The following is a 22,636-nucleotide window of genomic DNA, read 5'->3' on the forward strand; positions in this document are numbered from 1 at the left end:
CATTAGTAAGTATATTTGAGCTATGAATACTAGAGGTAGAGGTAGGAATTTTTGTGTTGTAGGTTTCCAACTACGAATCTGAATCTGTCAACTCAAAATGTGCCCGTGGTAAGCGAATGGCCCTTAGACCTTACCACAGTATATTGCTAAAGTATCACTACCATGTATCACTACAGTTTAATGCTAAAAGAATTATTTAGCGATACACTTTGATCATACTATGCAGTATTTTTTAAACGATACAACATACAACGATTCAACCTTCAACGATAGTCACCTGTCGCCTGTCACAAAACATTTGCCTACTTTTCATATTACCGTTAAATTAAATGCACAGCGCACAGCACAGAACAATTATTAAATATAATTTTCGATCAAAGACGTCCAAAAGATACGTCTTTTCTTTCAGTAAATAAGTACTTTTACATAATATTTACAGCTCTATAATCATTAAAATAAATTATTTGTAAATATATCGAAAAAATACTCAAGTTTGTTGGTCAAAAAATGGATTTTTAAATATAGAGTTATTGTGTTTACCAAAACAACACTGAAATTGCTTATGTTCCCGGAAGTCGCACCTGTAGTCACTGTTTTGGCTTTTGTTTTGTTTACATTTCATAAAAAAAGTCAAAGCTTACCGACAGCAACCATAGAAAAGTTTTAAAAAGAGTAAATAGCAATTAATCGGCAAAATGCCGGGAACAATTTTGGAAAATCTTAGCGGTAAAAAATTAAGTATATTAATTAGTGTTTTTCTAGCTTGCCAAATAGCATGCTTTTTGTTAGGGCTAATAGCTCCTAGCCCTGCTAAAACTCAAACCATCCTATCTACTGTGTGTGTGGACCAAAATCCTTCTGAGTCACAGCGTAATCTTGACCGATGGTTTGTTAGAAAATGCGCTAAACCAATTGAATTAACTGACGACAATGAAACGTTTGGATTAGATGCTAATAGATTGGTAAGTTTATTACATCCTTGATACTTAAGAATAAAAATACCTTTTATTAAAGAAGCCAGTCTTTTATGAATAACAAAATATGGTCTTTATTGATAAAAAGGTAAAATTATTTTAAAAATATATTTTAGTACAGACGTACCAGATCTCCGTGCCATAGATGGAAGTGTTTCGCCTGGTCAAAAAATGTATTATTTATAGTTTTAACTTTAATTCTAGCCTTTAAATACATTCTGTATATTTAATAAAAGTCATTCTGATAGCCAAGGGGGGGCAAAGCACAATCACTTCACTGTGAGTGGTCTAGTGGATTGATGGTTCAAACCCTGGCAAGAAAACGAACAGTTAGCATAGTAGTATAAAATCCAAATAGATCTGAACCTAGAAAACATTGGTATATCAGATCAACCTGTGAATGAGTAGTATGGGGCGGAGGGTATCTTGCTGCTCTGTGTTACTTGATCCATTGTCTTTGTACAAGTTTTGTACTAAGTTTTGAAAAAAAATTTAACAAAATCCTGTATTATACCTTTAGATGCCACACTTTATAGGAAATACATATCTAAATCTTCCCAAAAATAACTAATAATATTTATTAGTAGCCAAACAAAGTAAATAATTCTTCAATTTACTTTGCACAGATATTTGTACTATGTAATTGTTTTGGTGTAGAATTTATTGTTAGTGGTATTTATCTACCCCCAGGTTTGGCTGAAGATCATTATACAGACCACTAACTGTGGAAGAAATATGCTTAACTTATTCCAACTAGGGCCGGTCTAGAGTAAAATAGTGCATTGTTTGAAACCAAATATATATCTCCCCACTTCCACTCATTTCGATCTTTGCATAGGTCCCTCCATCTTCTTCTTGATCTTTCAGTTTCTGGCTTAGATCTGGTAACCTTATTAAACAGTAGGTTGTTTTTCCTTCTTTCTATGTGTCTCAGCCACCTCAGTCTCTGCGCTTTAATAAATCAAATTATATCTCCTCCCTTCATTATGCCTCTTCTTTCATGGTTCATTCTTTGTCCCATTTCTCCGTTTTCGAGCCCATAATTCTTCTGAAGATTTTCCTTTAGAATATTTAATTAATCTTTCTTCATCTTTATCTGTAAGGCACATTGTCTCAGCTGCCTAGCTGCGTATGATATTAGATATTATTAAAATATAATACTTCCAATTTTTGTATCTTGTATGTAAATGATATAATATTGACAGCGACAGTAGAAGCTGATTATCACTGTTATACTTCAAAAACTCAAAAATGGTGTTTATTGTCTTTTAAAACTTTTAGCTTTACCAATTGAAGATCAATAAAAATGACCACAAATGACATGGTTGTCACTTTAAAGCATGCACGGCAAGTGTTGTTAATGCAAACTTATTTAACCATTAGGGCATATGACAGGCGCCAGTCTAAAGCTAAAACATTGTTAAGTTTCATTATTTTTATTAGTAAATGTTTGATTTTGTCTATTAATGTTTTTTTAAGATATTATGATTTCTGGCTATACAAACAATTTTCTTATAAATAATAATATTACAATTATTCATTATTCAATCAATTTTTCATGAAAAATTATCAATTTTAATTTATAAATTCTAGAAAAATAATAATTGTAAAAAATACTTTAATTTTATATTGGCGCCCTTCAAAATTTATCGCCCGGCTTGCTCGCACCTTTTTACAGTCCTGATTCCAACAATAAGCTATTATTGTGGGTGATTTTAATCTGCCCAAGGTTTAGTGGTCTAATGGAGTAGAAGTGACTCATTCAACTAATTCACCACTATATCTCTAAGGAACTTATGGTTTTATAACATGTATCAAAATTTCTTTAAGTTGAGTGATATTAAGTTAAATTCTCTTAAATTACTGTAATTTTATTTGAACTTTAAGAATGGTAATTATCAGAGGTTAAATGATTATCTATTTTCAGTTTATTGGGACAGTCTTTGGTCCAGTAGTGACATCAACATTGTATTAGCTGATTTTTAAAAAATTTTAAATTATGGAATTCAGTGTTTTGTACCACTTATAAAAATTATAACATTTAAATTTTCCAATTTTTTCTCATATTTTGCAGTGAATTAAAAACATTAATCTCGCCTATAGTGAGTAAACATAGATAGATATCTCGGAATGGGAGGGACTATGTTAATTTAAGTCTAATAAGAGCTCAATGTATAAGACTAAAAGTAGGGAATGTTCTAAAAATTACTTAACTTTAATGAATGCAGACCTTATCACCAATTCCAAGAATATCTGTTGCTAGTAATGGTCTACAGATTGTAAATTTGTTTGCTAGCCATTTTTCTATGTCTGCTCAAAAAGAATTGCATATCTTCCATTTAAATTATTTATCCAAATGCATATTAACTACCAAATTTCTGAATTATTTGAAGTTTTCTTCCTAACAAGTTAATAATTGAAGGGGTCAGAAGCAAAACCGCCTAAGTAGCAAAATACACATTTTGAGAAATAAAGCATCAAAGTTTTTCCTCCTTTAAAAATTCTGGATGTTCAAAATTAAAAATTTTAAAGTACTAAACAATTCAAAATAAGTATAAAATTTTAAAAATACTTCTGGTGAGAAATTTTTTTTATTTTTTTTGCCTCTTTCGACAAAAAATGCACTTAGGTTGTTTTACCTTTAAGCAAAAATGGCTTTATAATACACAAAAAGAACTAAACAAAAGCTTCATTTTCAATTAATATTTATTTTTTCTTTAAAAAAAAACGAAAATGTTACTCTTTTAGAACACTAGAGTTACTCATAATCTGAGAAAAAATCTATGTAGTCGTCTTGTTCATCGTTGGATCTTCTTTGGAAGACTTAACATCAGTGCTTCATTTTTTCCTTGTTTTTTTGCTGCTTTGACTCATGCGGCAAATCATTATAAAATTGATGGTAAATGGGGTGTATGAACTCTAGCAGCTGTTGTAAATTTTCCCATTTTTGATACTTAACTTGTCTCGTACTTCTTTTTTTCGTCTTCAGTTGATGATGAGATTAAGTTTACCAATATTTTGCGTTTATTACGTAATGTGTATGAATGAGGATGGTGAAATTTTAAATTTTATTGAAAATATGACGGTGATATAATTCCTCAACTTGGGGCTCATCGTTATCAGTGCAATTATTATCTTTGTAGAGACAATACCTTTTAGGAATGTTTAAATCGGATGAAAGGTATTTCGTATTTGGATATTGATTATAAGAGTAATGACTCATTTAACGTGGAAATCATCTGATATGTTCAATTACTCTTTTTCTTGCGTTCTCTGATACTTTGTTGGTTGGGGCATATTTATCAGGCTCCACAAAATTGTCTTTGTCAACTTTTTTACACATAACCTTAAAGCGACTATCGCTGATATCAAAAGTTTTTAGGAAAAACTCTGCATAAAGAGCGGTCAAGAAGTTTAATTTCTGTACTGTAATTGTTTTTGCTATTAGCCAGTTTTTTTTAGGTTCAGTTTTTCTGATGTATGAAGCTCGTTGAAAGAGTCGTTGTCTCGTTAAATATTCCACATTGGTACCTACATGTATGCACATACTCTTGAACACATTTCGTTCTCTTCTTTTTTCTCTGCTTTCATATTCCTTTCCAGCGAACTTCTTATTTGTGATTTTATTCCTCTTCCATTCATGTATGTTACGCTTCCTTTTTCGGGTAGTTTTAGGAGTTACTGAAAAGAAGAAATGTGTTAACCCCTTAAGTTGAACTTAACTTCGAAATTTCTTCTTTTTCTTCTTCAGTTGCCATCTCCGCTACGGAGGTTGACAATCATCATAGCTATTTTAATTTTTGAGGCAGTAGCTCTAAATAGTTGTTTTGAGCTGCGTTCAAACCATTCTTTCAGGTTATTGAGCCATGAAATTCGTCTTCTTCCGATGCTTTTTCTGCCATCTATCTTTCCTTGCATTATGAGTCGCAGGATGCCATACTTCTCGCCCAGCATCACATGTCCGAGATACTGTAGTTTTCTTTTTTTAATTGTAAGTTCAACTTCCTTCTCTTTACCTATTCTTCTCAGTACTTCATTGTTCGTAACTCTATCTACCCAGAAAACCCTCATAATTCTTCTATAGGTCCACATTTCAAAGGCGTTAAGTCGTCTCATTGTGTCTAGATTTAACGTCAATGATTCCATTCCACAGTATAGTACACTGTATACGTAACATTTTGTTAGGCGTACTTTAAGAGCTAATATTAAATCTTTACCACATAGGACCTTTTTCATTTTCATAAAATTAGAACGTGCTTTTTCGATTCTGACTTTGATTTCTGCAGTGTAGTCATTATTTTCTGTTATAAGTGTTCCTAGGTAAGTGTACTTTTTACTCTTTCGATCTGCTGGCCTTCTACTGTCAAGATTTCGTTAGTATTATGATTGTTTTTACAAATTTTCATAAACTTCGTCTTTTTTATATTGAGCGAGAGTCCGTACTCCCTACTACACATTACTACATATTTTACTTATGAGTCTTTCCAGGTCTTGTAAACTATCGGCTATATCGAAATTTTTAAAAGTACATAACTGTACTAGGTAATAAATTTACCGGTAAACACTGCTATTAATCCAATAAAGAAGTATAACCTTTACACCATAAACAAATCCAAACCGTTGAGTGGAACCCAAACAACATAAGTAATAAAAATATATTTATTTCCAGTCGCTTGTTTGGAAGTAAAACAGCCTAGGTGCGCTAAGGCGATTTCTGCTCTTAACGGTTGGTGAATTTCATTTTGGTTGTTTTTTCTATTCATCAAAAGATGGCGATAAAGTAGGGTTAGAGCGTAGTCGATTTTACTACCACACAATATGAGATATTCAGAACGTGAAACATCACTAAAGTCGTTTTGGTGAAAATTGGACTTTGCGGAAAATTGGCGGTTTTACTTCTAACCCCTTCAATTGGTCCAGATAGTATTCCTGATGTCTTCTTAAAACAGTTCAGATATGCATTATTTTAATCTTTGTGTAAGATATTTAATGTCTTTGTCCTTGGGAATTTTTCCAAATTTATGGACAAAATAGTTATATTTCCCCCATATTTAATTGTGGGTAAGAATTTTATCAAAAATTACTGTAGTGTTTCTACACAGTCTTCTATCCTAAAGTATTTGATAGTTTGATGTATATGATTTACTCGAACTGGCACTACAGGATCATTATGGATGAGCAGCATGGTTTCAGGGTAGGTATTAACAAATTTGCTTTTTTATCACATTAAACTCTTGATGTCTTGGAGAGGGCCAAGTGGATACTGCATATACTGACTTCTCTAAGACATTTGACAGAGTACAGCATTTGCTGTTAATAGAAAAGCTTCACAAAATAGGCTTTTCAAATGGATTAACTTGTTGTTTAGTTTTCTTAATGGTAGAAGGCAAATAGTTAAAATTGGAAATTTCTGTTCTAAAGTTGTTGAAGTAAGTTATGGTATTCCCCAAAGTGGACATTGTTAATCCTTTAATGGTTTTGTCTATTTATTAATGATCTAAACAATAATCTGAAAAATTGTGAATGTATAATTGTTGATGATCATCTTAAACTGTTTTCGAGAGTGAGTAGTGAGCTTAGTATGGAGTTACTTCAACAAGATCTGGATAGTCTTTCTATTTGGTCTGAGCAAAATTTATGAGATTTAAATATTGGAAACCGTTTTCAGATTTCATTTCATAGAAAAAAGAAAAGAATTTAATCTTTGTACTCCATTAATGGACATTACTAAGAAATTAAAGAAGAAACTAAAGGTGGAAAGAGGGTGGTTTTAGGGAAAGTTGGGGGTAGGAATAGTAAACTTTGTTATAGACTCAAAATTAACATTCTCAGAAAAATTCAGCTTGTTCGTATGATTATTAGAGGTTCAGTTTCATTTTCGTCCTTGACGACTGGAGTATAAACAAATTATTTTTTTATAACAAAACTAAACATCTCTGGCATTTGGTAATGCGTTTTTAGATGGCTCTATTCGATTTACGTCGGATTAAAAAAATCGAAGAAAATTGCTTTATTGGAAGCAGAGAAAATACATTTTTTTTCGCGCTCAATACCGAGGTTTTTATTATTACAATTAAGCTAATAGTGTCCGAGATATTCTATTTCTTTATAAGCCAAAATATTGTTTATAATTTTGAAACATTCCTGATTCGATTCGATAATCTATTCGATCAGATTCGATATTTTGTAATAATTTATGATTGAAACTGTAATAATTTAGGATTGATGCTGTAAATATAAACCTTATAAACCACTCTAATAAAATGCTGTCACCATTGTAGAAGACGTCGGTCTCAATATCCTTAACAATGCATCTACAATTCTTAGGGGATACTTATCCCTGCGAGCGGGGCAAGGCTTACTGGTTCCACTAGTCTGGACTGACTGGTTCCGCCCTCGCGGATTTACAAGAGGGTAGGGAGATTTTTGGAAGGAAGGGGATTAAGGACTTCTCGGTCTCAGGTCCTGCAAAGAGTGAGACTCTATGGGCTTACGTTAGAAGCCGGAGCACTGCATAAACGGAAATGTGTATTTCTTCTAGTCTCTACCTGTAACGGCCGGGAATAACAAAAAACAAATTTCGAGTTTACAATGTATTAAATAGACTGTACACTACAAAATATCAGTTATGACCAATAATATTTCGATCAGGCGCGAAGGGAGACGAGAAAATTCCCAAAGCAAGGAATTAAAGGGCGGACAATTCCGTATCATTAGATATACCTTGGGTTAGTATATAGATCTTAGTTACCTTCGCGTATTTAGACTCTAGCTAATGAATACGCCTCCAGTCCTACAGGGATTCGAGATCCGTCCGTTTTCAAGAAGTCAAAACGGCACGCTGTCGCGAACCTTCGACTCTCCAGATACCGTCACTTATACGTCACACCGTCCCGTCGAGTTACAACAGCGCGCCCGATCGCCGCGCCTCTCGCGTGGGCCACTCTCGGGCGCCGCGCTCTTACTGGCAGTTTGACCAACTTCTGTTTGTTTTTATCTATTGCCAACTCGTACCTTAGATTCTTTTGTCACGTGTGATGGGTAGCTCTTTCGGGGCGACAGACTTAGTAAAACACAGGTTTGAAATAAAAATAAATCTATTAATTTAGTATATCTACAATAAATAAAAATAAAAAGGAATTCTACGTTGTATACTTATACAATGAATAAAACTAAAACGAATTCTACGTCCCCGTCTGGATCCCGCGATGAACGAAGTCCTCGGCGAACGTCTATAAAAGAAAAGAAATTAATTAGTACTAATAAAAAACGAAATGTAGGAAATCGATCGCTCGCAGATTTATACTCGTTTTCGCTTCAATTCAGCGAAAGCTCCGAATACGCTCGCAAACAAAATATTTAGCTGTGCAGACCCATGGCAATGTTCAATACACAATACCGACGGGTTCCGATTAGCTAAGGACAGAGTATGATCCTCAATACGGAAATCTCTCTGTCCGGAATGGCTCGCAGGTTCACTACACCGGCGAGTCAGGGAGCCTAGAGCGCTAGAAACGATCGTTACACACGTCCGAAGTGGAGATTTGTTTCTACGTTTTCGCTGATTATGCCATGTGTTAAACTAGATCACGCTATGTAAAACTTCTTAGTCAGCTCAATTCTTATCACTTGTTTAACAATTCGTACCTTGGATTAATTTCCAACAAGGTCTAAGTGTCGTAATTTTTTAAACATTCAGGCTTGTGTTAAACTGGGTCAATTGTTTTATTTTTAATTTGAAATGTATACGTTAAACTGTGTCGAATTTATTCTTTATTAATTTGGAATATATAATAATTACTTAAATAATTATTACTCTTTACTAGGCTAATTTTCCCTTAATTTTTCCTTCTTTACTTCCTTGCTATGTTTACATTACAATTTGATTCAATTCAATTCGATAAGTATAAAGGTTATAGCAGCTAAATTTTTCGATCTGAACGATAGAAATATTTTCATGATATCGAAACTAACAAAAACTGTCATAATTTTTACCTATTGTTAGAAGAAACAATGTCGCACACAATTTTTTATGACTCACTAGATGTGACATCTCTTGTATTAACTTCATTAAGACTTTCCAACAAACAAATTATACTTAGTAACTTTTAAGTTACAAAATGATTCCTTGCTTAGAATATGAGGTTATATCTTGATATGTGCCATATATTCAGTTAAGTTTGAGTATTCATAGTGTAGTTTAAATACCTAGCACCTTCTGTTTTGAAATACATATTGCTGGCTGTATTATCTTAGCAGGTTGTCTAGAAGGTCGAATTCGTTCTTTATGGCCCCAATAGTAGCATCTGATGTGAAAGAATGCATACACAAATTAAAAAATTCCTCATGTGTTGACTACTATGGTTTCAACAGTAAAATTAAGGCATCTCTAGATATAATTATTGAACCACTCACAATAATATTTAACAGATGTATTAACGAGGGCCTGATGTATTCCAAATATCAAAAGTAATTACACTTCATAAAAAAGGAAATAAAAATACTCCAAATAATTACAGACCTATTACCATAGTACCAATAATAAGTAAAATTTTTGAAATCTTAATTAAATATCGTATAACAAATTATTTGGATAACAAATCAATTATATCTAGCTCTCAATTTGGTTTCAGAAAAAAATACTGAACAACTAAAGCTTTATTAGAAGTAATAGAACATATTGTTCACGGTCTTGATATAGGTGAACCTACTAATGGACTAATGTGTTACCTTACAAAAGCTTTTGACTGTGTGGATATTCAAACACTATTGATAAAATTGGAGTACTATGGAATAAGGGAGCCTAATACCATACACGAAGCACCTTTTAAAATCATATCTTACAGAAAGAACACAGATTGTTGCATTTAATAATCAAGAATCGAGAATCAAGAAACTTAAGTTAAACGAGCAGAAAACCCAGACAATAGTATTTAGTTCGGATAGATGGGTTAAACAAGGTTGAACTGGTCAAATCATATTGAAAGATTATGTAAAAAGCTCGCCTCACAGATTTTTGCCATGCGCAGATTGGCTACTTCTGTGAGTCGAGATATTCTTAGGTCAGTTTCTTTTGGAATGGTTCATAGTATCCTGACATATTGCTTAATTCTTTGGGGAATCTCGTCCTATGCATATAAAATTTTATTTTCACTTTTCAAAAAGCAGCAATCCGAATTATTGACTATTGACTCAGCAGAATATCGCGCCAGCTGCAAACCCTTGTTTAAAAAGTATGGCATTCTTCCTCTACCTTCAATATATATATATATATATATATATATATATATATATATATATATATATATATATATATATATATAATATATATATATATATATATATATATATATGAATATCCACACAGTCAAAAGCTTTTGTAAGGTAACACATTAGTCCATTAGTAGGTTCACCTATATCAAGACCGTGAACAATATGTTCTATTACTTCTAATAAAGCTTTAGTTGTTCAGTATTTTTTTCTGAAACCAAATTGAAAGCTAGATATAATTGATTTGTTATCCAAATAATTTGTTATACGATCTTTAATTAAGATTTCAAAAATTTTACTTATTATTGGTACTATGGTAATGTCTGTAATTATTTGGAGTATTTTTATTTCCTTTTTTATGAAGCGTAATTACTTTTGATATTTATCAAAATATAAATATGTAGTTAAGTAAGTAAGTTTTGTATATATATATATATATATATATATATATATATATATATTTGAAAGTTTGTTAATTGTTCATAATAATATTGTTACGAACATACTTTTGGCATGGCCCAGGTAACGGTTGCATTGCATCTCTAATACTCTCGAAACTTCGCTGCGTATCGAGTGCGAGAGAGAATAACCGGTCACGTAGGCGAATTAGAGGTGGGACAACGCCAGAATATTCTCGAACCTAGTAACTGTAGTATATATAGGTAACAATGTTAGAAGTAGAGTTAGTTGATAATAGAGTACCGAACTGTAAACTTATAAATAAATATATGTATATAAATTCGAACCGCTCGTTTTATTTAATCACGCTACAGTGGTGTTACGGTGTGAGTAAAAGAAATAAATTCAGCAGTGACTTTTGAACTTTTGAAAAGTATTGTTCTTCGGGAACATCCGCGTAGTTCGGTAGTGATCTTTGTACGAAAAGAACATTTAAAAAGTACGTGTGTGCCTGACAAAGATGCTGCTAGTACAACTCTCAGTAAAACAGTTGCGAGAGCAACTAGAAGAACGCGATGAAGATTGCAGCGGGTCCAAGAAGATCCTCCAAGAACGACTGAAGAATGTTCTTAACAAGAATGGAGATGACCCAGAGACATTCCAGTTTCAGTCAGCGGAAGAAGCAGTTTTAATGAAGATAGAAGAAACTTCGCAAAAAATTGAAGAATCTTCTCGAAAGAATGATGAAAGATTCAATGAAACGTCTCAAATTATTAAAGAAATAGCTAGACAAAATGACGAGAAATTTGAAAATGTGTCTAGAAGATTCGACGAGACTTCTCAAATAATTAAAGAAGTATGTAATCAAAACAATGAGAAATTTGAAGAAGTCTCAAGAACATTCGATAACATACAGAAAAATGTAAACAACGTAGAAGACAAGATCAAACAGTTAGAGAGCATGATAACTAATACAAAAGTGCTACCACCAGTTAATACAATAGCCTTAGATCCGGTAGTGAAAGAAGAATCACCTAGAGACGAAACGACACATAATATGAGATTCAAATTGCCACCATTTGATGGAAAGTCTTCTTGGTCCATATACCTTAGACAATTTGAAGCTATTGCGACAGCCAATCATTGGACAGAACAAGAAAAAGCTGTTTCTTTGACTGCTGCTGCAGATATCCTAAGATCGATTCCTAAGGGTCAAGAAAAATGTTACCAGACCTTGTTTACCCGACTAGACAAACGTTATGGAGATGCCCATCTACAACAAGTCTACAAGGCGCAACTAAGAAGTAGAATTCAACGAGCAAGTGAAAATCTGCAAGAGTTTGAAGCAGATGTTGCTCGTATAGTGCGGTTGGCTTATCCGGAGGTACCCGACAACATTTTAGAAGAAATTGCTGTAGATACCTTCGTCAATGGGTTAAAAGAAAGTGAATTACAGAAAGCTTTACGACTAGCAAGACCAAAAGTTCTAGATGAAGCGCTCGCTATTGCCTTGGAACATGAAACAGCCAGTCAAACTTCACGGAGTCATCGAGTAAGAACCATTGAAGAAGGCGACGAACCAAACGATGAACGTCTGGAAGAAATGGTACGAAAAGTAGTTCGTAACACGATGCCGAAGAGACGCGAGCCCAGATGTTGGAATTGCGGTGACGTAGGTCATATTCGCCGTAATTGCAAGAAAATGATACAACAGTCGGAAAACTAGAACGGGTCGACAACAAGGGGCAACTGCCGACCTCGAGAAACACAGCCCCCATAGTAACTGTGAACATTACGTCCTCAGGTGGAATTCATAGCTTGTACATAGAGGGTCGTATCAATAATAAATGTAGATCGTTTTTGGTAGATACAGGTGCAACGAGAACTATTGCACGGCCAGAAGTAGTACGAGGCCATCTTAAATTATTGCCTGCAACAGTAAAGCTTAGAACAGCAACTGGTGAGATAATTAATACATATGGCGAGGCTAATATGTCAGTATCCATTGGCCAGACCACAGTGAAACATACAGTATTAATTGCAGAGATCTCCGATGAGTTCATATTGGGGATGGATTTACTAAGGAAAGTTGGGGCTGTATTGAATGTCAAAGATGGAGTTCTCGAGATCAGTGGTGAAGAGTTGCCGTTTCATGAAAACAAAGAAGACGTTATCAGCTTAATAACTACTTGTGACGTAACAATACCCGGTAATAGTGAGAAAATTTTGATGACCAGACCTGATGGTAACTGCCGAGAGGGAAGTTTAAGGATGGTCGAAGATGTGAATAATGCCGAGTTCCTAACGGCAAAAGCTTTGGTGAGAATTCGAGATGTCGTCCCTGTAAGAGTTATGAATTTAAAGGGAAATGCTATTAAGTTAAGTAAAAGAACTTTGATCGGACAGTGTGTTCCCGTGGCTTCGATTTGTTCCATGAATACTAATGAGAAACCGTCGAAATCTAAATATCCAAAGGAGCTTGTTGAGACGATGATTAAAACGTGCCAAGATCTTGATGATGAACGAACAAAAAAAGTGAAGTCTATGCTGATAGAATTTCAAGATGTTTTTGCCATGGATAAGAAGGATAATGGCAAAACAAGCATAGTAAAGCATAAAATTAATACCGGAGACGCTCAGCCAATCAGACAACAACCTAGACGACTTCCATTTGCGAAAAGAGATGAAGCCGAAGACATCATCAAAGATATGAACAAACAAGGGGTAATTGAACCATCAAATAGTCCATGGACATCACCAGTAGTGCTAGTAAAGAAGAAAGATGGTTCAACACGTTTTTGTATTGACTACCGACAGCTCAATGCAGTAACTAAAAAAGATAGTTATCCTTTGCCCAGAATAGACGATACTTTGGATACACTTTCTGGTTCTCGTTGGTTCTCCACACTCGATCTGAAAAGTGGATATTGGCAAGTAGACATGGAGCCAGCTGATCGTGAAAAAACCGCATTCTCGATAGGATCAGGGCTTTGGCAGTTTACAGTTATGCCCTTTGGTTTATGTAATGCCCCGGCCACATTTGAAAGATTAATGGAGGCAGTTTTAAGAGGTCTAACATGGAAAACATGCCTGGTTTATTTGGATGATGTAATTGTGGTTGGAAGATCCTTCGATGAACATGCCAATAATCTGACAGAAGTCTTTCAACGATTGAGGGCAGCGAATTTAAAGTTAAGTCCAAAGAAATGTCACTTGTTTCGACGAGAAGTGAAGTACTTGGGACATATTGTAGCAAGTAATGGTGTAACAGCTGATCCTGAAAAACTTTCAGCAATTAAGGATTGGCCTGTACCAAGAGATAAACACGAAATTAGAAGTTTTCTTGGCCTATGTACATATTACCGACGTTTTGTCAAAGGATTTGCCAACATCTCCAAGCCATTAACAAAGTTGACAGAAGAAGGCAAAGAATATACATGGAGCGAAGAGTGTCAAAGAGCTTTCGAAAACTTACAAATGGCTCTAACCAGCGCACCGATTTTAAGCTACCCTAGACAGGCAGGAAAATTTGTGTTGGACACCGATGCAAGCAACAGTGCAATAGGAGCTGTTCTCTCACAAATCCAAGATGGACAGGAGAAAGTCATCGCTTACTTTAGCAAAGTCTTGTCAAAACCAGAAAGAAACTATTGCGTTACTAGGAGAGAATTGCTAGGCGTAGTAAAGGCTTGCGAGCATTTCCATAAATACTTGTATGGCAGAAAGTTTCTTCTTCGCACGGATCACGCTGCTCTAAAATGGCTTCTACAATTCCGTAATCCAGAGGGCCAGATGGCAAGATGGTTAGAACGATTGCAAGAATATGATTACGAGATCGAACACAGGGCTGGCAGAGTTCATTCAAATGCTGATGCCCTTTCGAGACGGCCGTGCAGTGCAAACTGTAATCACTGTCTTAAATTAGAAGAACGACTTTGCCCCGTGAGACGAACCACCGTCATTAATGATCAATGGCAGCCTCAACATCTACAAGACGCTCAAGCAGATGATCCATGTATAAAAAGAGTATTGGATTGGATGCGTCGAAGTGAAAGACCTTCTTGGCAAGACATTAGTGCATGTAGTCCAGAAGTCAAGTGTTACTGGAACCAATGGAATTGTCTAGTGCTGAAAGATGATCTTCTGTATAGAACCTTTGAGAACGATGATGGTACAGAAACTAAGCTTCAGTTGATTGTACCTAAAAGTAAAGTGTCAGAAGTATTGCGTCAGTTGCATGACGGTGCATCAGGTGGACACTTTCAGAGACAAATGATGGAAATAAATATATCCTGGTAGCCATGGATTATTTTACGAAATGGACTGAGGCCTATGCGATACCAAATCAAGAAGCTGCTACCGTTGCAGAGGTACTTGTTAAAGAATTCTTTAGCCGATTTGGTGTTCCTTTGGAGATCCACTCCGACCAAGGGCGAAACTTCGAGTCAACCCTTTTCCAAAACGTTTGTAAATTGATTGGTGTCAATAAGACCAGAACGACACCCCTGCATCGTCAATCAGATGGAATGGTCGAGAGAATGAACCGAACAATGGGTAAACACCTGTCCAAAGTTGTATCAGAACATCAAAGAGATTGGGACCAGCACATTCATTTATTCCTAATGGCCTACCGCTCGGCCGTGAATGAAACTACAGGCCAGACTCCAACCTGTCTGATGTTAGGTCGTGAAGTTCGTTTACCCTGAGACCTAGAGTTTGGCTGCAGACCTTCCGAAGAACATGTTGCAAGCGAAGATTATGTCGACCGCCTGAAGTTAAGAATGAACAACATTCATGAACTTGCCCGACAACACATCCAGATAGCCAGTGACAGAATGAAAGATCAATATGATTCTCGATGCAAGAGTGAAAGCTATGAAGTAGGTGATCTTGTTTGGCTTTATAATCCACAACGTCGTCGAGGCTTGTCTCCCAAACTGCAACGACAATCGGAAGGTCCATATGAAATTAAAAAGAAAATAAATGACGTAATATACCGAATTAAGAAGTTGCCGAAAGGTAAACCAAAAGTAGTTCACATAAATCGTCTTGCACCATATGCTGGCTCAAATGAAACAGAAGAAGCACGAACCCTTCAACATGAGTGCAAAGATGACCGGCGACCAAGCTTTAATGAATTTATGTCAAATTACGCAGAGAGAAAGAGTGCTAGATTCGGCGTGACCAAAGAAGTTCAGCAAGATCTTTTTAATGTTCCGCATAACGTCTCTCTAGCCCACTGTGTTGCCCAAGATCTTGAGATGACTAAAGGAATCTCATCCGTATTTTATAAGAAATTCGGTCGTTTGGACGAGTTAAAAAACCAGCAGCCTAAAGTTGGAAGAGTACTGAGATTAGAAGATGGTTCTCGATCTTTGCTGTATATGGTGACCAGGAAGTCGTATACAGACAGGGCAAGCTACGAGGATATATGGCGTGCTCTAACTAATTTGAAGAAAATTGTGTGCAATTACGACATCAAGAATTTGGCCTTACCCAAGATAGGCCATGTACTAGATAATCTGGACTGGAAGATTGTCAGAAGCATGCTTGAAGTGATCTTCCGAGACACCGGCGTACGAATTACTGTGTGTTGCATTAACCCGATGAGATCGTATCCTTCAAAGTCAGTAGACTGTTATTTCTTTCTAAAGGGTTCATGCAGAGCTGGAAAGTCCTGTAGATTCCGCCATGCTGTGCCTACCTATAGAGTTGCTGATCGGGACGATCAGATTTAAGAGGGGAGCAGTGTTACGAACATACTTTTGGCATGGCCCAGGTAACGGTTGCATTGCATCTCTAATACTCTCGAAACTTCGCTGCATATCGAGTGCGAGAGAGAATAACCGGTCACGTAGGCGAATTAGAGGTGGGACAACGCCAGCATTAGAAGTAGAGTTAGTTGATAATAGAGTACCGAACTGTAAACTTATAAATAAATATATGTATATAAATTCGAACCGCTCGTTTTATTTAATCACGCTACAATATAAAGGATGTAATAACACATGCTGATAACCATCACTACAATACAAGATACAAAAGTCATATCATTATACCATACTCCAGATTGTGTGTTACATAACTTAATACAATAGATTATAATCTGTATATATATTTTTTAAACCTGCCAAGAATATTGATATTAAGGCAATGAATTTTAAACAGTTGTACAAATTAGCAAAACACTTCTTGCTGGAACACTGTTTCTATAGTATACAGGAATTTGTTTGTTTGAGATCCTAGTGTGGTCGTTTTTATGAAAAGTATTTTACGCCTAACTGAATTTTTTTATATATTTTTATATTTCTATTTTTTACTGTATATGTTATATTATGTGTTCTTGTATTATTTCTTAGTTATTTCCTATGTATACATAAGTGACTTATTTATATTGTGACATGACATGTAGTGTTTACTGTGTAAAAATTGTCAATAAACCTATCTATCTGTATATCTATCTACAGTAGTGTACTTTCAAGTATTCAATTATTTTTAACTTTTACAATGTTTTTTTATTCTACTGTATACATAATATACAATATTACACTCGTATTGCCGGGAGATGCATTTTATCCAAGCTGTTCCTGTGCAACGCTCTTGAGTGAGCAATCAACAGCTGGCGAAGGCCGACGACCCCCTAATTTATTCTCCATAAGAAAATTATTGCCCTATCTTAGCCTTATTGCACTTTCAGTGTGAATTTTACTATAGACAAGGAACTTACCTAATACCCTAGTGCCTTCGGGTTTTTGTAGCACACTATTACATTCTGACCGAAGCTTATCCTAGGAAACACTAGCGTTCTTAATGCTTGTTCTTCTCTTTTCTCTAACTTAATGAAAACAATTTTTCGCGGCACAACCTTTAGATATATGGTCACTACTAATATAAAAGATAGGATCCTTGATGGTAGAGTAGATCTTGCTTCTGTCAGTAAATAATTTTTACACTTTTACATTTATGTAACCATGAAATGGAACTATTTAACTGATATTTCTGTAGGTTACAGAATTTTCCACTATCAGCGTTAAGAAAAGAGAAATCAATAACTTGGTAATTTTTTTTTTCAGGTTTTTGTTATGGAGATGCCACTCTACAACTTGGACTACTCTCGTTGGCAACAAAATTTGGTAGGAATTCTTCAGGTTGAGATGGTTTACCAAAAGGAACAAAAATTACTTAACCCTTTGATTGAACTCACTGTGGATTCTCGTTTGGCTTACAGTGATAAAACACCTAATGGAGGAAAAACACCATGGAAATATTATTCCCATGCTGAAGAAAAGCGTTATATGAACTGTACATTCAACAACCAGTATGATACAGAAAAGCATGGTTATCCTTATGATTGCACTATGGTACCATTATTTGAATTGGGTGCTTTATACCACGATTATTATTTGTTAAATCTTAGGTTACCTTACAATTACACAACTAAAAAGAATATAGGTCTCGGTAAAGTAGAAGATCTTTATGTACACACTATTTATATGAATGGCGGTTTTACAAAGATTTGGCTTAGTCTTAAGACAGTGTTTTTTCCAATACTTCTAGCTATAATGACCTGGTTTTGGCACAGAGTTCACAAGTTAAATCGTACTCCAGTATTGTTAGAATACATGCTGATATCTTTAGCAGGTACTTTAGCTTTTCTTAATCTTCCTATAGAATATCTCAGCCTTATTTTTGAAATGCCTTATATGTTACTTTTGAGTGATATTCGTCAGGGTGTATTCTATGCAATGTTACTCTCGTTTTGGTTGATTTTTGCAGGTGAACATATGCTTATTCAGGAACAAGGGGAGAGAAATACTATAAAACGCTACTGGAAACATTTGACTACAATAATTGTAGCATGTATGTGTTTACTAATATTTGATTTATGCGAAAGGGGTGTTCAGTTAGTTAATCCATTTTATTCTATTTGGGTGACACCTGTTGGTACTAATTTGGCTCTTGCTTTTATTATTTTGGCTGGGATATCTGCATGTTTATACTTTGTTTTTCTATGTTATATGGTTTGGCGTGTTTTCAAAAATATAAGCGTGAAAAGATCTGTTTTACCAAGTATGTCCCAAGCTAGACGTCTTCATTATGAAGGTATAATCTATCGCTTTAATTTCTTGATGTTAGTAACCCTGATTTGTGCATCTGTAACAATAGTTTCATTTATACTCTCTCAAATTGATGAAGGCCAAAACAAATGGGATGAAACTATGGACTTGGAATTGTCTTCTGTAATACATACTGGAGTATATGGAATGTGGAATATCTATATCTGTGCCATGTTGATATTATATGCTCCAAGTCACAAACAATGGCCTGCAGATCCGATTTGTACAGAAGGAGAGGAGGTTGAATTTAACCGTATACCAGCTGAATCCACTTCTAATGAGATTTCTGCTTTAACTAGTTTCTCTGCCAAAGCCAACATTGATTAAGTATTTGACTTCTTGTGTTTTTTATTTATTTATTTTTAAGTATTATTTTACACACATTATTTCACTATAGTAAACATATTTTTACTCTTACATTGTTTTGTAAGTGAAATTAAAGGAAATGTAGATGAACATTATAACGAAAGTGAAAAATAGAAGCAAAGGGCAGAACTACAACTTAAACTTGCTGGTAAACATTTTTAAAACTGAGAAAAGTAAGAAGATTTCACATTGTTTCCTTGGTTTTTAAAATAATAGAGTACATGCACAGATTTGACAACAGGCATAGCTGTTTGAAAGCAGATATAAAGATGTTTCTTTATGTTTTTCGTAAAGTCGGCGTTTTTTATCTTTAGACTGAGGCTTTGTTATATCTCCAAACGTTGCTCATACAATATTTGAAATATTCAAGCTCTGACTATATTTAATGGTTCCAAGTTTTCAGATTTTCATAGCGCACATTTTTTACGATATAGTTCTTTCCTTTCTTCGGCAATCTGCTGTTGCTGATTACTAAAGGGTCTTCTTCTTAAAGTGCCTATCCGTTCCGGATGTTGGCGATCATCACGGCTATCTTTACTTTATTTATTGCAGCGCGGAACAGCTCAGTGGTAGTCGTGTTATACCACTTTCGTAAATTTTGAAGCCAGGAAATGCGTCTTCTTCCCGGTCCTCTCTTACCATTTACTTTCCCTTGGAGAATCAGCTGGAGAAGGCCGTAACGTTCTGGATTTCTCATTACATGTCCTAGATATTCCAACTTTTTAGTTTACGGGTTTAGTTTACTAAAGGGTAGTTTACGGTAAATCGAATTTTGTCTGACTCTCTGACTTGTATCTGTCATCTTTTTTACAGGAATAATACTTTTAAAGTTACAATTTTTGTGCGTGAATCATTTGTATACCAAAAAATTGTGTAAAATTTAAAAGGGAAATTTCCAGTCGTTGGCTACCATAGTTTAAAAAAAACTTACAATGAAGTAAAAAGTTCTTGTTTTTAAAGTGGCATAATTTTTTTTTTAAATTCTCCAAAACGGATTTATAAATTTTCAAAACGTTTTCTATCCTATCAGATCATCATCAATGAAAAAGAGTAGTTGGAAATAGCCACATAATGAGATCAGATGACCCTTAAATTAAATTTGTCGAGCCAAAGATGATGATCACGTTTGGCTATATTTATGTAATAGGTTATCGAGAAGGAAATCTATAACCATTTAGCTGTAGCTATGAAATATTTTGTATTTAAACTTTTCCTATTTGGCAGGTTTTACTTAAGTTTATCACTGACCTTGAGTGCTTAACTTGAATTATCTTTGAAAGAACGTTCAACACATTTGAAAGTTCTTCACTGCTCAATGGCCCAGGAACTTTTCATAGAGCGATGAAGTTTAAAGTTTGAAAATCGTTCAATATCCATTATTGAAGAACCTTTTGTTGTCGTTTGTAGCACTTGGGAGGTTTGTCTCTAGGTAGAAAGCAAGTCTCGACCACGCCATCATAAAGTATATGACATTTATGAAGTTGGAGTGGCATCACGCGGCAATAGATCTGCAGGGTTCGAATATGAATGCACATGGTACCAATTTGCACATAGTCTTACTCTTAATTTCAGAATCTTGTTAACAAATGTTTTTAAATAAAGAAGATAACGTGTTTATCTAACCCAAGACTATTGTAGAATATGTCCAATGAAATATGCTATTGAATGATATTGTGAGAGCCCTTTGAATACGAGCTGACAATTTGGCGGTTATAAGAGCACCGCATAACTCCAATCGAGGCTTGATTGAACCCATCTTCTCACTTGCATCACAAAAGGTGTGAAGTTACTAAGGACATGGTTGTTATATCGTCCATGTCTGGGAACTGTGAAAGTATTGATGTGATTGAGCTCGTCGCGTAGATTTACCCATATTGTATGAATATCTGTTGGGACAGTCTTATCCCAAGATAACCGTTTCATTCACAGTTTCTGAAGAAGAATTTTTGCTGTGCTAACACACGGACTTAGTAAGGCTAATGAATTAAACATATGTGAGACACTGGATAGAATTATGCGTTTTATAACCGTTTTGGAGAGACTGTCTAATAAAGCCTCTGAATTGCACATTGGAATCTGCAATATGTATAAGAGCTTGAGGTTTGTTATACAAATAAACTTTGTATTTACTGCACAGTGAAAATCACTATAAAATGCTATGTATTTATTAATTACGTGAACACTGTGCGTCCGGCTCGAAAGACCAATATGTTTAGCTGTAAGCTAGAAGTACTTTGTATTTATTTACATTACACAGAGTAACAATATTACTTGTCTGAATTCTTAATGTGAACTCTCATATATTTTCCATAAGATGCGTACCCATCCATACGCACTAAATTTAGATCAGATAGCAATGTTTTATATTTTGTGACTTCAATTTGTTCAAATAGTAAAAATATGTCTACGAATGAATTTATAAATGAAATATAGAATTAATGTCAATTAAAAGTATTTTATGTACTTAAATAGATGTTTCTAGAAATCTATGTAGGCCGCTGACTTATTTTGATTTTTTATGTCTTCCCAAATAATGTGTAAAAGTATTATTTTTTAAGTTTTTATGTTTATTTAAGTGGAATATCAGTATTTTTTAGACTAATATGTATCTGTGGTATTGAACAATCAATTGATATATCAACCAGTATTCATGTTATTTATGTGAAATATGTGTCTAGTTTGTCTTGATCATATATCCATAAAAATCAATTTATGGATGAAGTTATTTCTCTGTATTCCGTTGTATCCAACTGCACATAATCCACAAGGTCAGAATACTACTGTTATTTATTGGTATTTACTCATATTGTAAAATTTATTATGCTGAGTACAGTTATGCTTTAGTAGACATAATTAAGTATAAAGTCTAATATCAATTAACATAACAAATTGCCAACCATAAACGCCTAAGAATATCAAATAAAACAAGCCTTTCAATGTTTTTTTTTTTTAGAATTTTTTAATGTGTATTAAAACGACCCAAAAACATTTCAAAAATAATTATTTTTGTTCAGTAAATAAAACTAAACTTGCAAGAGTAAAATGGATTGGCATATAAAGTGGAGTACTGGTTAAAGTTTTGAATACCTTTGATAAACATGAATCTAGTGTTTGTTTATAGTTGGGAATGTGTCATGTATGAATAGCTTTAGTTCCTTTTAATAATTCTTGTAGAATTTTGTAATGTTTTATTTTTTTATACATTTTTTAACATTTATGCATTACGCTTATTATAGTTGTATACTATGTAATCAAATTTTATAATAATAAACATTTATAATCAACATATTTTAATTTTTCATTCCTCACGTGGACAAAATTAACACTACAATAATTTACGTTTATATAAAAATAGGTTTTCACGGTCAAAGTCAGAATTATTCCTCCTTTCTTGGAGGACCGTTAACGTCTCCCCTTTTGTAAAAACAAGGTGGTTGATTGCGGTAATTGAACATACCCAGGGATGAAAATCAAAAGCCGGAATGAATTCATGCACGATATCTGAAACGG

At 34.4% G+C, this 22,636-nt stretch overlaps 1 protein-coding gene across 1 annotated transcript; it reads left to right on the forward strand.

Moving 5' to 3' along the window:
* Positions 1-419: 419 nt before the first annotated feature.
* wls (Wnt ligand secretion mediator) lies at positions 420-22,414 on the forward strand. The gene is made up of 2 exons (XM_072526691.1): positions 420-962; positions 17,717-22,414. Exons 1-2 carry the CDS (start codon positions 696-698, stop codon positions 19,085-19,087), a joined length of 1,638 nt encoding a protein of 545 aa, XP_072382792.1. The 5' UTR covers positions 420-695; the 3' UTR covers positions 19,088-22,414.
* The last annotated feature ends 222 nt before the right edge of the window (positions 22,415-22,636 follow it).

Source organism: Diabrotica undecimpunctata, chromosome 3 (assembly GCF_040954645.1).
Source record: "Diabrotica undecimpunctata isolate CICGRU chromosome 3, icDiaUnde3, whole genome shotgun sequence".
NCBI lineage: Eukaryota > Metazoa > Arthropoda > Insecta > Coleoptera > Chrysomelidae > Diabrotica > Diabrotica undecimpunctata.

What these genes read in the sequence shown, in the direction of transcription:
- wls (XM_072526691.1), top strand. Translation starts at nt 696, where the DNA reads ATGCCGGGAACAATTTTGGAAAATCTTAGCGGTAAAAAATTAAGTATA. An exon ending in GATTAGATGCTAATAGATTG is followed by an intron (nt 963 to 17,716) that starts GTAAGTTTATTA and finishes TTTTTTTTTCAG; the next exon opens with GTTTTTGTTATGGAGATGCC.